The sequence below is a fragment of the Rattus rattus genome, chromosome 3 (assembly GCF_011064425.1).
Source record: "Rattus rattus isolate New Zealand chromosome 3, Rrattus_CSIRO_v1, whole genome shotgun sequence".
Taxonomy (NCBI): domain Eukaryota; kingdom Metazoa; phylum Chordata; class Mammalia; order Rodentia; family Muridae; genus Rattus; species Rattus rattus.
Window position 1 is genome coordinate 59,464,708 of NC_046156.1, and position 16,215 is coordinate 59,480,922.

Here is a 16,215-nt window from a genome sequence, read left to right on the forward strand (position 1 = left end):
TCTACTTTATCCCTGTGTCTAAATAGCTTCTAAATGAAGTCAGGGCCATAGCCAACTTCTCAATGAAGTCAGAGGCATAGTCAATTTCTCAATGAAGTCAGGGCCATAGCTAACTTCTCAATGAAGTCAGGACCATCCAGGGTCCACTTGTTTTCACTTGTCCTCAGACTGGAATTCCATATGTCATGTGTGTCTGTGTGAGTCTTACTCTTCTTAATGCCAAGAGAATAGTTTGGTTAATAGCAGTTCGTTGTTTCCTTCTATCAGCCAAGAAAAGACTCGTTTTCTACATTTTTTTTTTTACCTCAGATCATAATCCCTGCTGTGCCCCTGTCTGTGGCCCTCTTGTGTCATGTTTGATGGGGGCACCAATTCCTTACCCTTCCGTGTCCCCTGCTCTGAGCTTTGCGGCATCGTGAATGCTGAGGTGGTAAGAAGCCAAGAGCAGAAAAAGCAGTGTCACAAGGCCTCGTTTCCTAACACATATAGTGCACACGTATTGTGTGATTTCTTGGCCAGTCCATTCACATGACCAACGTGGGTAGAGACGGAGTATGGCCATCATGTCACAAAGAGGCATGGTCATAAGCTATGTCTCAGGATTCACCAGAGACCATTAGTAATAAGCTCCACATATGATATTGTGTGTAAATTCTTCCTATATGACCTATAATTGGTTCGTGTTCTGCAGAAATTCTGCTGGAATGTGCCAGTTAGAACAGCCATGTGCCTTTCTTATGTATGCTCCTTTTCTTACTGTTCTGTTTTGTTCTTATTGTTCTATTGTTGCCAGCTTTTCTCAGCAACACTAAAGATCGCGGTCCTCCGGTTCAGTCGCAGATCTGGAGAAGTGCCGAGAAGGTCCCCTTTGGGCAGGCACACTCCTTGAGAGCATTTGAGAAGCCCCCTCTGGTGCAGACCCAGGCTCTTCGAGACTTTGAGAAGGTGAGACAGAAATATGGAGTCAGGATTTTATTTTTAAAAATATGATCTATATATAAGATTATGGGCTCAGTTATCATAATGGTGACCCTTTCAAGAATGTGTGCACCCTAAGTTATATGCTTATAGCTCTTTGCTAGAGCCTGTGGAAGATCAATTGCTCATACTGATGAATTCTGTTTTACTGCTCATCTTCCTAGTTCATTTTTCAGATGAACTTAGGAAGGTTAAACAACACCTGGAGAAAGCAGTATTCGGAACATAATGAGCCCAGGACAGTTTTCTCTATTGCCAGCTTCGACAATGTCAGAAAACTGGATACTGTCTGTTCTATCAGGGAGCTCAATCAGCGCCATTTGCTTTTTAGCAAAAATCAAGTAAAGATGCTTCAGACGCTGTGTGGTTTGAACAGCTATGGCATCCATAGATTCATGTTTTGAATGCTTGGCCATGGTAGAGTGGTTAAAATTAGGAGGCGGGGCCTTAATGGAGAAGGTGTGGCCTTAGTGGAGGAGGTGTGGCCTTAATGGAGGAGGTGTGGCCTTAATGGAGGGGTGTGGCCTTACTAAAGGAAGTGTGCCACTGTGGAGGCAGACAGGCTTTGAGATCTATAATGATCAAGCTATCACTCAGTGTGAAACAAATTCAGTTTCCTGCTGCCTGCTGCTGGGAATTGAGATGTAGAATTTTTGGCTCTTTTAGCACCGAGTCTGCCTGCATTACATGATACTACGCTTCCCACCACGATGATAATGGACTAAACCTCTGAGACTGTAAGCCCGCCCCAATGAAATGTTTTATTTTCTAAGAGTTGGTGTGGTCGTGGTGTCTCTTCACAGCAGCAGAAATCCTAAGATGGACTTCTACAACATCCATAGATTTGGCCAAGAGCAAAAACCAATGCTACAATGCAGATTCCCAGATCCCTGCAAGCCAGGCTGGCCCTCGAAAGTCTGTGCAATAGAACCTATATTTATACCCCCCAAGAGGAGGCACACAGAAAGTTTCGTGCCCATGTTCTAAAAAAAGAAACAGGTCTTTGGTGCCCTCTGGGGGATACCCAAGGAGCAGGCATCTCTTGATACATAGGTTTTTAGACAAATGGGTTTCCTTTTAGTCCACAAGGGACAGCTATTAACATAGCACAATAAAATCACATTTTCAAAAGCAGTTGTGTTACCATGCATTTACTTTGTCCTTCCTCAACTCATAATTACAGACATTCCCTAGGACCACAAATACATCCTTTCAGATACTTCTGGGGGTGATAATGGTGACGTGAGTAGGTGTGGTGACACTGTCACATCCTCCTTTCCCCCACCTTTTGGATCTGCTGCTGCTCAAAGGGCAGGTGCTTCTGCGAGGATCTTAGCAGCTGTAAGGGTTGCCTCTGAAGGGCAAAGCGTGTTGTAACTCCTTTTGGTGAGAGGTAGTGGGGTAGAGAGATAGCTTAGAAGTGAGAAATGTCAGATCCACTGATGGGATGAATGGCTGGATGCCGTGGGGCTGAGCAAGGTCAGCTGAATTCCAGATAAAACTCCTGGGTCCTTTGCTTTTACAGTTCAGGTGTTAGATGAGGAGTTAGTCCTTACTTCTCAACTCTGAGAATCACTGTCAGGTATAAGGCTGTGTTTCCAAGAAAAGGCCAACCAGAGGCATTTTAAACCCTTGTCCTCTAGGTGCTAAGAGAGTAGGAGTAAAACTAAATTTCTGGCTCTCGGAGTGCTAATATGTGTGCTCACCCTTAAGCACTCACACCCGTGTTGCACATCTGAGCACCTCCACGGGAGGACTTGACAATCAGAAGAATCATTGGTTTGGAATGCATTGCTGAGCCCCCTAAGGATGCATTCCAGTGTCCTACCCTAGAAATGGAAAAAATATCAGGCCATGTTCTGTAAGTTTTACAACATGTATTCCATGGCCTTGGATAAAGGATGGGTAGGGGCTTCCTGAGAGAGCTATGTTGAGGGAATTGTACCAGACAGGGCTTTACGCCTTGTCGAGCATGTCAAAGTGGTACAGGCTTGGGATGAACCGGTAGGATTCATTCTGATTTGAGCAAGAAGCATTTGATAATGCCCCTGCCCTTCATCCCCGTGTTAGGAGGTCCAGACATTGCATGACTAAAACATACTAACGTAACAGCATAGCTAACAATTAACAATAAGGACCATGTAATTTGAGATATAGAGAATGTGTCTAATCTTACTGAAGGACCGTGGGAGGGCTTTCTTACAAAGGGCACCTGTCATGGGTGATGTATACTGGGGGAACTTAAGTTTTCTAGTCAGAGCTATAAAATTCCAAATGAGGGAGACATTTGGGGGAAAAAAAGAAAGATATACTTAGATTGAGGCCATGAGAGGCTGGGCTAGAGGGAAGTAAGAAATGAGAGGCCGAACAAGAAAAGAAGAAATATAAAAGGGACTGGCTTAGTAAACAGTGATTCACCAGTAATGTGATTCCTTTGAGGATGTTTTCTGATGCAGGAATTCTAGGGAGTTACCTCGGAGTTACTCTGATTTCAACATGGTCTGTATTACGCATTGCTACGATGAAACACCCCAACCAAAGCAACTTGGGGAGAAAAGGGTTGATTTGGCTTACACTTCCATATCACTGTTCATCATCAAAGGAAGTCAGGACAGGAACTCACACAGAGCAGGAGTCGATGCAGAGGCCATGGCGAGTCTACACACTGGCTCGCTCCTCATAACTTGCTCAGTCTGGTAGAACCCAAGACTACCAGACCAGGGGAATTCTAATCCACATTGGGCTGGGCCCTACCCCACCAATCACCAATTAATAAAATGCCCAAAAGACTTTCCTGCTTACAGCCCTATCTTCTGGAAGCATTTTCTCAATTGAAGTTAACTGTAGTTGTGTCGAGTTGACACTTAAGTAGCCAGCACAATATATGATGGCCATAATTTTGTTTTGAATGAGTGAATTTATTATATTTATTATGTACACAGAAGGCCAAAGTAAGAGAAAAATAGCAAGTGAGATAGGTCAATAGATAGATATGGTATGGTAAATAGATATGATAGATAGATGTGAAAGATATGATTGATAGATATGATAGACATGCTAAATAAATATTATAGATATGAAGAAAGATGGAGATCAATAGATGATGAATATGATGGATGGATGGATAGATAGATAGATAGATAGATAGATAGATAGATAGATAGATAGAGCAAACATGATTATGTTGGATGCTCAAAACATCCAGCAGCAGTGAACTGGGGAACCCCGTAGGGTGTTCTAGAGTTCCCAACACTGACCCCTGGCAGAGCACACTGGGTGAGGATCCTCAGTAAAAGAACAAATACAGCCACAGCTAGAGAAACCACCATCCACTCATGGGCTCTAACATCCAGCAGAAACTGACTGGGGAGGCTGGGGCAATAAGCTGGGTATTTTGACTGAGCTTTCTCTATGGATGAGCTTCTCACATAGGAATTTCCCATGGATACATTTTTAGCTTTTCTTTCCCTCTGCGGGGAGTTTTATAACATGGGACAGGCCATTCTAACCTCTGTTGGAGACAGCCTACCTTCTAGCTGTTCTCAAGGGCAAAGTGTTCTTGCTCTTGGACTGTTTTGCTGTTCCTCACCCTCCCTGTCACAGAGTTAGGGAGGCCCAGCTAATCCCAGACAATGGCCCTTGGAGGACAATTGGCACAAATGTGTTTGGGTCTACTGCACAGGACAATATACCCAAATAATTATACATGACACAAAGATCCAGAAGACCCAAAATGTAACCACTGGTGTGCTGTGACGCCAGAACATAATTAGTCAGGGAAAACGACAATAACTCTGACTTAGGATTTTAGAGACACCATGACCGAGGCGACTCTTATTTAGCTGGGGCTGGCTTACAGGTTCAGAGGTCTAGTTCATTATCATCATGGTGGGGAGCATAGCAGCATGCAGGCAGACATGGTGCTTGAGGAGCCAAGAGTTCTACATCTTGATCCTAAGGAAGCCAGGAGAACACTTTGATTCCACACTGGGCAGAACTTGAGTATAGAGACGTTAAAGTCTGTCCCCATGGTGACCCACTCCTCCAACAAGGCCACACCTACTCTAATAAGGTTACGCTTCCTAATAGTGCCATTCCACATGGGCCAACCATTCAAACACATGAGTCTATGGAGGCCATTCCTATTCAAAGCACCGCAGATATTAATTTATAAATGTGATGAAGGGAGTTGGATGTAGGGCTCTCTTTTCTGTGTGTCCATTCTCTACACTCCGTCAATAGTAGTAAGTGGACTAAATCGGGGCGGACAATGCCTGGAAGGCTCAGAAAGGAACTTCTCAACCCTACTTTCTGTGTACCAGGTGCTAATGAAGGGTCCCACATGGGAATGAAATTCTAAGTTCCTCGATTAAAGCTGATGCAGATTGGAATTCTAGCAGATCGTTCCAGCTCAGCAGGAAATTCCTTCCATATCATAATATCATCTCACACATTCATTGAGTGAATCAAAATCCCAACCCGTGCATGATGCACAGCTGTCTCCTTCCTCTATGTCTGTTTCTGGTGGTTTCTCTGCCCACAGACCTTGCTTTCCTTCTCCACCTGGTTAACGCCTGTTTATCCTTCAAGTTTTGGCTAAGGCATCATGTTTCTCTTTTTGTTTGTTAAGATGGCTTCTCTAATCATAAAGCATATTCTGACCCAGATCCTGTGCTTGCCCTCTGCCGGTCAATAGCATCTAGAGTATTGTAGTATACAAGGTGTGATCAATAAATGTTGAGCAGCAAATTTGTTGAAAACTATTGAAGCTCAACCATCCCCTTAGATCTTGTGACTCTCCTGCCATGAGAGTATCCACCATGAGTAACAGATTTTAAAGCAGATCTCTCTGCGTTGACGACGGAACAGGAGGGAAAACATCATTCAGGCACTGACAGAACCAGAGAGATAGAAGAAGGAAAGGAAACAGAGACTCTTAAAAATACTTTTTTTTTTCTTTTTTGGTTCTTTTTTTCGGAGCTGGGGACTGAACCCAGGACCTTGCGCTTCCTAGGCAAGCGCTCTACCACTGAGCTAAATCCCCAACCCCAAAAATACTTTTTGATGGGTCTAATTCAGAGACTTGTGTCCCTAGCAAGCAGTAACGAGTGATGTTCTCGGAGTACTTTCGATATACTCAAGATTTTTCCAAATCTGTAACGTGCTATTTCAACTAGCTCACTTTTCTAACTTAGGAGCTAGATATTCATATTAGGTCCATTATACCAGTGAAGAGACCAAAGTTCAAATAACATGCTGCAAAATATGCAGGTCCAAAGTGACAGAGCCATAATGCTGATGGCTCCAAGTGTCCTGGGAGGTGGGAGGACCATTCAGAGAGGGGTTCCCATTGGTGAGAGTGTACAGTGCAGCTCTATATACATAGATTAGGAAGGTATAAAAGAGCTCAAGAAGGGTGTGCATCTTTGGCTATAAAATCAAGAGCAGGCTCCCATTGCTTTCCTCTGATTACCTATTTTCTAACAATGATGTCTTTAATGTGAACATGCCCTCAAAACCACCAGCAGCATTCTCTAGCTGGACACTGAAGCCAGCTTTTTCTGGCAGACTGCTGGCTCTAACCACAGCGAGTCAGCCTCGTGAAGGCCCACCCTCCCTGGCAAACTTTTCCACTTGGGTCACAAAATCTATAGAAGGAAAAAAGGAAGGAAGGAAGGAAGGAAGGAAAGAAAAAAGGGAAAGAAGGAGAAAGACTAAACCAAAATAGGAAGGATTCTTCCCTCAGGGAATTACGTTATTACAGTTGAGTATCCTTTGCTAATTTAGGTGAATCTGGGTCATATTAGGGTCTGCAGTTTCCGTACGTCTTGTTTCCCTCTAATCACAGCCTTGAAACATTAATGCTACTGAAAAGCTGCATTTTCCTTTCAAAGGGGGCTTTATACTTTTGTTACCACAGCGTCTCAAGTATACTGGTTTAGTTTCCACAGATGTCTTCAGAACATCATAGATAAAAAGAGAAAATTCTAAACTTTCAGTATACACAAGCATAATTAGTCTTTTTTTTTCTATTTAAAATGTGATGCAATCATTCCACAGACCTTCAACAAAGTTCCAGTCCTAACCTACATATAAAATTACTTGATTTTTTTTCTTAAGAACTACAGAGCAAACACAATGGTCTGGAGTGCAAATTGAAACACTATAATGTAATCATTGCTGTGTTGGACATCAAGGGTCTTAACAAAATATGTAGCTTGGGCACTTAGAATGAATCTGGGCATGGTGTAGGGGAAAATTCCTAGAGAAAACTACACTTGACTGGGAACCTGAAAGAGTGACTAAAAAGAGAACATAAGATTTTGACTTTCTCTTGGAGTAATTCTCAAATGTGAGAACACCCTGATGTAAGGGGTTTCCTGTTCCCAAGGCAAAATGTCAGAGAAACAATTACCAGGAGAATACGGAAACAAAGTAAGTGAACTGAAGGGAGTTATTTTGATTAGTTGTAGTCACAAAGTTTCCTCACTTGATCTGTTCCACTAGAAAGTCTCCATTTGTATGGTTTCTTACATTTATTAAGGTTGATTGATACTTCTGATTGGTGGAGCTTTAGTTCTGATCTTAGTCATAGACCAGAAAGCCATTTGCTAAGCTTCTGCTACATTTGAGAATCCAGGTTACATTTGCTCAGGAGACCCGACAGTGCCTAGTTTCTCTGGGGCTGCTCTTCATTTTAATTTTGTTCAACAGGAAGAAGGCAGGTTAGGGACCGATGTGGAATGTGAAGAATTTTCCATGCAGAAGGAAAAGCATGAGTCAGGCTGTGGATGAGGGAAGGAACTCCAGTGAGTCAACAGCCTCAGACCATGCTGACAAGGAATGCAGAGGGGAGTTGGGACTAGAGAAGAAAACAGAAAAGTCTATATGGCCTGAAAGGTGTCTAAAGATTTTAGCATTTACCCAGTCTCAGCTGGGACGTATTTAAAACAGTTTACCAGGGAGATGTTGGAATCAGATTTGCCTCCCCACTTCTTTTTTTAAATTTATTTTTATCTTATGTATATTGGTATTTTGCTGTATTCGTGTCCATGTGAGGGTGTCAGATCCCCTGGAACTGGAGTTACTGGCTAGAATGAGCTGCCATGTGGGTGCTGGGCATTGAATCCAGCTTCTTTGGTAGAACAGCAAAATCTATTCTGTCTTTCCATTACCAGATATGGAGATTAAGAGTGTCTGATACACAGTGGGTACACTGTGCTAGGTTGTGTGTGTGTGTGTGTGTGTGTGTGTGTGTGTATGTGTGTGTGTGTGTGTGTGTTGGTACACATGCACACATATACAGAGGTGAGAGGAGAATGTTGGGTATCTATTTCTCCACTTTACTTTTGAGGCATGGTTTCTTACTGAACTCGAAACTTACAGGCACACAGAGCCATCTACCTGGCTTTTACATGGGTTCTGTGGATTTGAACTCCCGTCCTCTCACTTTCTTTCATAGCAAGTACTCTTACCCACTGAACCACCTCCCCAGCCCTGAGGTTACTGAAAACCTTGAGGGCTAAGCAAGACCACAGCTTGGTAGCTCCCCTTTTATTGCAGAAGCTCAGCAAGTGAGCTCTCTGAGTTGAGCCCATGTGGACACACCCCAAGTCTCCATAGTGTTGACTGGGTCAAACTGGTAGAGGAGCTAGTTTGGAGCCACAGTCTGTGAGTAATGCTAGATTACCACAGCCCGCCTGTCACTTCTGCGGTGCCCGCTTACTTTACTGTCTCTGGCAGCGTTATTTCTGGCGGGGCCATCTATTTCTGGTGGCCAGGGAAGTTGTTTTCTTTGTTTTGTTTTTATATAGCTCCCAGTGCTCTGGTGTGAGGGGATTGATGACACCTTGTTATTCCAGGACTGTGGGTGGCATGGGTGTGTGAGCGTGAGGGGGATGGCATAAGGGACATCATCTGAACCCTCATCCTCTATGCAAGTGAGGATGCTGTCCAGGATGGGCTTATGCACGAGCTCTCTTGTCATCATGCTGACTATTTCCAGAGAAGGCTGCTGGGTGTGGGCACCAGACTGCTTCTGAGCTGTAGGACAGAAGGCAGAATGGTTTTCATAGTTTGGCATTTGAATGACTCTGGAGCTTCAGGAATGACATGGTAGTTTCAATCTCTTATCTGTTTATTGTCCAGTCTCAAAGGGGAAAAAGAGCCAGGTCCTTGTAGAATTCATAGCTGGGAGACTCTGTGTGTCAGGGAAAGGGTTTGAGGAATGCAAGAACAAATTACATGATTTTGATTCTCCTTGTTAGACTGTTAGTCCTGGGAAAATGCCATGCATGTTCATACAGATTGCCTAGTGCATATGTTTTCCTTGTGTCAAGCTGCAGAATGGATTGTGTTTTAGATCATTTTATCTGAGGACTACAGTAAAACTTTGTTATGACAAAATTTACTCATGACTAATGGATACCAAAGGCCTCTTAGGATATGTAGGTAGACTTTCTGTTAGAGCCTGTGACCCATTAAGACCAACTATTCACTGTTTTTGATTTTCTTTATGTTTACCACGTGCATGTAGTGCCCTTATAGGACAGCATGAGAGGCTGGAGCCCCTGGAGCTAGAGTTACAGATGGTTGGGAGTCACCTTTGGGTGCTGGGAACCAAACCCAGGTCCTATACAAGAGCAGTCAGTGCTCTTAACTGCTGAGCCATCTCTCCAGCCCCAATAACACTTAACATTTAGATACTGTCTATTCTAAGCCTCATGCCTTATAAATTGAATTTAGCTACCACCAATAAATGAATTTATTTGTGATGAATCTTTCCTAAGACGTGAAGAATGAGTCAAGTTTCTCTTCTGGCTTTGCTTTCTTTTATCTTTTTGGAATGGCATCTTTATCAAAACTCAGTCTAAGTACCACACAAAATTTAACCTTGAAGAGTATACAATTCCAGTTGTGCAGTTGTCCACTGTTACCTAATTCCAGAACACTTCTACACCCCGGAAAGAAACCTCATACTCATTACAGCCTCTCCCCCGAAAACCACCAGTCGAGTGTTCCCATGGATTTGTCCATTCTGAGCATTTCCTAAGTGGAAATGCTGTACAGCATCTGGCCTTCCGTGCCTGCCTTTCCCATTGGTAAGTGCACTGGGGACTTGCTCATGTGGTGGCCCTTCATTCTCATGGCTGAATAGTGCTCTGTTATGGGGATAGCCTCAGCTTTCTATGCATTTGTCAGTTCGAGAACATTTCGAACATTCCTACTTCGAACTAATCAAAGAATGGTGCTGTACTGAGCATTCCGCTCGTGCTTTTCGGAGCCATTTGTATTAATCCTTTGGATATGGAATGAGGAGAGGGGTTCTGCGTCACGTGGTACAATTTTCTGAGAGCTAACTTTGGTGTATTCATCTTGAAAATAGAAGAATTTCTTTTTCAAAATACGAACAGTCTCAAGAAGGTCCCCAAGGGCGTAGGTACAATTGCTCACAGTTAAGGTACAATTTGGAAAGCTATTGGAGGCCTGAGGCAGAGGAGGAAGTACCTCCTTAGTCACGGATGTGTCAGAGGGTCATAGAGGTCACAAGGTTCCCGGCTGAGGTCTGCTAACTGTGCGATGTGGAGCAGCCCAACGGCGGGAAGTGTGGTCTGGCATCATCCTTACTTTTGTGCCTCAAAGGTGGTGTTAAGGATGTAATGAAATAAACATGAAAATGCTACCTCCATTGTAAATCCTACACAAGATGATTGTTGTAACAGACATGATATAATTAATTGTATCTAAGGAATCACAGTAGTTAAACATTCAAACATGGAAGAATCAAGTTGGCCAGAGATCTCAAAGGTTCTCTCTTGCTGATCTGTGAAGACTTTGAGCAATGCCCCTGACAAGTGATTAGTGGTTCCACCAAAGTCCTTCTCCAGACGGGGAGTTTACTCTGTCCCATAACAGAAATACTCACTAACGTGGAATATGGCCATAAAGTGACAATGTCTAACGCTACTAAAGAGGCAATGGATCTTTACAAATGCATGTTTTTCTCTGCCCCTGCCTCCTCATAATTCCTAGTTTTGCTTCTTTTAGGGCGGTTTTATTTTTATGAACTGTTTCACAAACAACAAGAGTGCATGAAGGATGATGAACTAATTGTAAATAACCACCGTCCAGAAGTTACCGCTGCAAATGTGACTGCAGTCCTCCTCCAGCCCTGAGACCCCACCCCCAGCTTTTCCATTCTCAACCTCTCTGGGCTTCTCCAACTCACACAGTTAGAAAACAGCAGAGCTCAGATTTGAACTTAGGTGTCCTTGGCTCTAAAGCGGTTGGTTTTTGCACAGCTCTGCATTGTTGCATCTGGATATATTGGCATATGATCCCATATTATTTTTTGATAAGTAGACAGTTAACTATCAGGGGTATACTAGGTACCTTTGTGGTTGCCATAACCAAATACTTGACAAGAACGAAGGAAGGAGAGTCTGCCTCAGTTTTAGAGGGGGTGTTGCAGTAAGAGCAGTCCTGGTTGCTAAGGGAGCAGGAGGTGGCTGGGTTACACACCACCCACAGGCAGGAGGTAGAGGCCCCAGAACATGGTGGGTGTACTATTCCCACATTCAGGGTGACTCTCCCTCCTTAGTTAAGCCTTTCTGGAAATTCCCTTAAAAACTGGGCCATGCCATATCCTAGGTAATCTAAATGTGTCACACAGGGATGCTAAAAATGCTTTCCTTCCATTTCTTGGTTTGCCATTTAAGGTTTGCCTTTTGATGTTTTCCCCCCCAAACAACATGAAATATGAAATATCATCGACATCCAGTTGGTTGAGTTTAAATTATAGAATTTATATTACAGTTGAAAAGAATGAGTCTATTCAGACGATTAATCAATTCTAGTGAAGAGGAACATGTTTTTAGGATAAAAATTGCTAAGAGAATAATATGTTTTCAAGCAATTCCATTATAGGAGCTATCTGGGGGGTCTGAATATGATTAAGCACATGTCAGGCTGAGTTTTTTAAGGGCTGACTTGACAGTTGGTTATGTTAATGGAGCATGACATCCGACAGCTGGGTGGTAATTCTCTTCCTACTGCTGGCATTGATGCAGTCATTACTGCAGTCTTATTTCAAGACTGGACGAATATATTATGGAAGATGTAGAAAGAGGAAACCCAGGCAGGGACAGAGGAGAGCCAGTTCTCTCTGGAAGGAAAATGTTTTGAAAGAAGAGTAAAGCATCGGAAGTGTACTGAGGGCAAAAGAAAGATCGAAGTGGGCACACTTAAAGCCTGTAGTTTATGTTCTAATCAAGGGACCTTCTCCAGATGCACAGGCCTGGCTGCCCTGAAGTAGTAGGGCAAGTATACAGCTCGGTATGTGAGGTCATGCTTGCAAAGCCATAAAACAAACAAAAGCAGTAAACAAAAAAAAAAAAGTAAAAAAGAAAGAAAGAAGGAAGGGGAGGGGGGAGGAGAGAGCCAGGAAGGAAGAGGAAAGAGCCTTGCTGACCTGCAGTTCCTGGCCCTCCCTACCCCCACCATCTTTCTCCTCATCTCCTTATCCCTACTCTCCCCATCAGAACCTGCCCCAAAGGAAACTCTTAGGTCCTCACTGACTGCTAAGGTGAGCCTACTTAGCCCTCTGTCCTCTTACATGTGGCCCCTCCGTGCTGCCTTGGTCCATGCAGACCTGATTATTTCTTTAAGGAGAAAGAAGTGCCAGTTCTCTGTGGAGCCTTCCTGGACAAGCTCCCCTGACTAATTCACTTCATTCTTCCTGTTTGTGGAGTTTGAAGTGTCCTTGGGTTGTAATTTTCACGTACTCATCCATTCAGAACTCTTGTAGAAGGTCCAGATTGTGCAATGTTAACATTAGTTTGCTAGAGTACTTTATATATAAAACAACCTGTTTTTGTTTTTGATTTTTTTTTTTTAAGGAGAATGAGTTCAGGGATGCAGATGGAATTTAAGTCTAATCAAACCCACCGAGAACAGAGAAGTTTCTAAATTAATTATCATTCAGCACTCATGTATTGAGTGCTTCCTATATGCCAGGCATCATTTTTGGTACTGGGGTTAAAGCAGACCCACCCCAGTTTTTTCATGAAGAGTGCATGCTGACAGAAATTTAAGGTAAATGGGTCAATGCAGAATCTAAAAGATTATAATAGAATGGACTCTTAGGGTGCTAAGGACTGCTGGGTTGAGGACTGGGCTCTAGCCTTCGATGGGACACTTTATAGGAAGAAGGTTGGCAGCTATCTAGGGAAGGAGCACACCACATCGAAGGGCCAGCCATCTCAGAGGCCCTGAGGAACAAGGCTCTTTACTGGTTTTGAGAAAGAACAAGAAGAGCCAATATAGTTGGGACAGCATGTGCAGGTGGGAACTTAGTAAAGGGAAGGCAAGGGGAGGGGAGTAGAGGGACAGGAGGGGAAGGGACAGGAGAGGACCCAGATGTACCTGGGCCTGCACTTTAAGGGCCACCATCACCATTTACCTGGAGTTAGACAGGGAGAGGATGGCAGCTTCCAGTAGCAACGTGGTACATTTCAACCTGGACACACAGGCACTGTGCTCGGGATAGATGACCAGTACCAAGGACAGAAGCAGGGACACCAGGAAAGGGGGCTGTTCAAGTAACTCAGGGAGAGGTCATGGGATCTGGGACACAGCGGAAGAGATGCTGTGTGGTGGCACATGGCATCTGCGATCTGTATTTCTAATACATGTGTGTTATAGACAGTGGGATGTACAGTCACATGAGATGGTGTCTGTGAGTGTTTGAGCCCGGAGCGACTCAAAGGCTTTGCTCTCACCAACCGCAAATCTTGACTTGCAACACATTGGAATTGGCTCCAATGAGGAAAGAACGTTTTCTAGGGATGATCAGGAACTCAGATTTAGATGTCACAAGTGTGAGTGTGTTCAAGTGGTGATTTCTACCAGTGAGGGTAATATAAACCTCAGGGAAGAGGTTCTTGTGGGCATATGAACTTAGGAAGGTAAGTGAAGTAGATACAATTTTCCTACGACCACCATTGTGGTTTCCTTGGAACTATTTAAAAAATAAACTTTTACAAAATTTCAAATTCGACAGGAGATGTGGAAGCAGATTATTTTCTTGAGGTGACAAGTTTTATTTAATGCTAGGAGAGAGTGTACTGGGGTCTGAAGGGAAGCCGTGGGCTTCACACCGTCCAGAAGGGCAATGGAGTCTATTTTAAGGCCTAGAGGAAAGGGGAGGGACAGTGCCTGGCACTGTGGAGAAGTGAGGAAGGTCTAGTTAATCTGTGACTTAGAGGAGTCAGGGAGGCATGGAGGAGAGGCATGGTTAGCTAAGGTATATTCATTACAAGGTCAGCTGGAAGGGGAAAGTGTGTCCTGCCTTCAATCCTTGAAGTATGACACTTCTCGTCACCTGCCATTCTCCTGAAATCTACATTAGGAGGGAAATCTAGGCAAACGAACTCATAACTAACTCATCGATAAGAAAGTGGACGAGTAAACACAGAATACCTATCTAGTCACTAACGCCACTGATTATTTTAGGGGTGCTTTATAAATACAAAGCCAAGAGAACGCAAGCACAAAGTCAAAATATTCCTTGCCAGCCCCCAAACCACTCTACTCCGATTGAAATAACTGTAAGCAGCCTGTAGCCACGCTGTGGGATGACTGTTACTGCAGACGTGGTCTTCAGTCGTCACATGGGCTGTAAGAACAGACATGTAACTCAGTGGTCCTTTACTCGGAAGGCCATAGATAAGTGGAGGGGTTAGAGTTTACGTGGGAAGTCGAATGATTCGAAATAATCTCAGCAATCGGCCAGGGGGACAAAAGCGACATCGGAAAGCAGCCTGTGAACACTTGGTGAATGCTACTGTTCGCCTGACTGGGAGTTGGAAAGGGGAAGTCGGTCAGGGTAGGGAAGGTGTGGTTTTGATGGAATTCCACCTAAGACTAGAGAAGAGAAGAGATGGAGTGTCTTAAAGGAATGTGATCTAGTTTTCTCTTCAGCCTAAGAGATGGATGTGATGCTCATAAAGGGTTCTGACAAGAGTTGAGTTTCGAAGGTATTTCCTTGGCTACAGTATGAAGACTGTTGGACATGCAGAAGTGTTTGTCATGAAATCAGTTAGGAGTTCCAGTTGTGCTCTCTAGCAAAACTTTGGGTGTGTGGGCTAGGTCTTGGGTAAGAAGACTAAGTTAGGGGGTCACTTGGGGATAAAATCATAGCGTTAAATGTGGATTAAACTCTTTAGGAGAGAAAGCCTGTAGAGAAAGAAAACCTGGAAGGGTAAGAACTTACCATCATATAAGTGCTGAAATGAAGGCACTGGCTAAGAACAAACCAAACCATCCACCCACCCAGCAAAGGGGCAGGAGGGGTGGAAAGAGAGCAAAGGAAATAGCAATAAGTGTGGCAAACATCTCAGCTGCAGTGGAATACCCTGTAGCCTTACATACTTTAATTTCTCTAATAGGAGCCTTTTATGAAATTATTGTTATGTGATTTAAGAAAAAGGATTTAAGTAGACAGCCAAAACGTAACTACTCGATGTCTATAATCTGACCCCTGGGCTGGAGAGATGGCGCATTGGTTAAGAGCACTGACTGCTCTTCCAGAGGTCCTGAGTTCAAATCCCAGCAATCACATGGTGGCTCACAACCATCTGTAGTGGGATCTGATGCTGTCTTCTAGTGTGTCTGAAAACAGTGACAGTGCACTCATATACATTAAATAAATAAATCTTTAAAAAAAAATAATCTGACCCCTTTGAGCAAAATGGAAGTAGTAACAACCATTACCCATCTGTTCCCAGACATTTCACTTTCAGATCAGGAGGATTCTGTGTCTAGAGAGGTACACCCTCAGGTCACACAGATACTTAATAACAGAACTAGTGCCAGAAAGTTTGTTAGTGTGTATGAGACATGGTCTCATTAGGTTCTCCAGGCTGACCTCAAACTTCTAGGAAGCAGTAATCCTCCTGCCCCCGCCTCCCAAGAACCCAAGATTACAGTAGTAGTAGTAGTGCTCAGAAAAGTGTGTTTTAAATTTTGACTTTTATCTTCATTGTCACTAAATCTCAATGAACTTCATTTATTCTGAAAGTTAAGGATTCGGTGGACATGTAGAATTTTTATGTGCAGACTTTTAAATGAGTAGATTACCTAATATGAAGTATTTCTGTCTTATCATTATATGACTCATGCTCCCTTCTTACTACCTCGTCATTTTAGAAAAAGACAATTCCACTTGCACAGTTCTAA

At 43.4% G+C, this 16,215-nt stretch overlaps 1 protein-coding gene across 1 annotated transcript in view; it reads left to right on the top strand.

Moving 5' to 3' along the window:
* LOC116896485 (myomegalin) overlaps positions 1-16,215 on the top strand; it is a 196,427-nt gene that overhangs the window by 43,978 nt on the left and 136,234 nt on the right. The window contains exon 3 of the mRNA XM_032897650.1: positions 794-945. Within this exon, the coding sequence (XP_032753541.1) occupies positions 794-945 (152 nt within the window). The remainder of the gene's footprint in view (positions 1-793; positions 946-16,215) is intronic.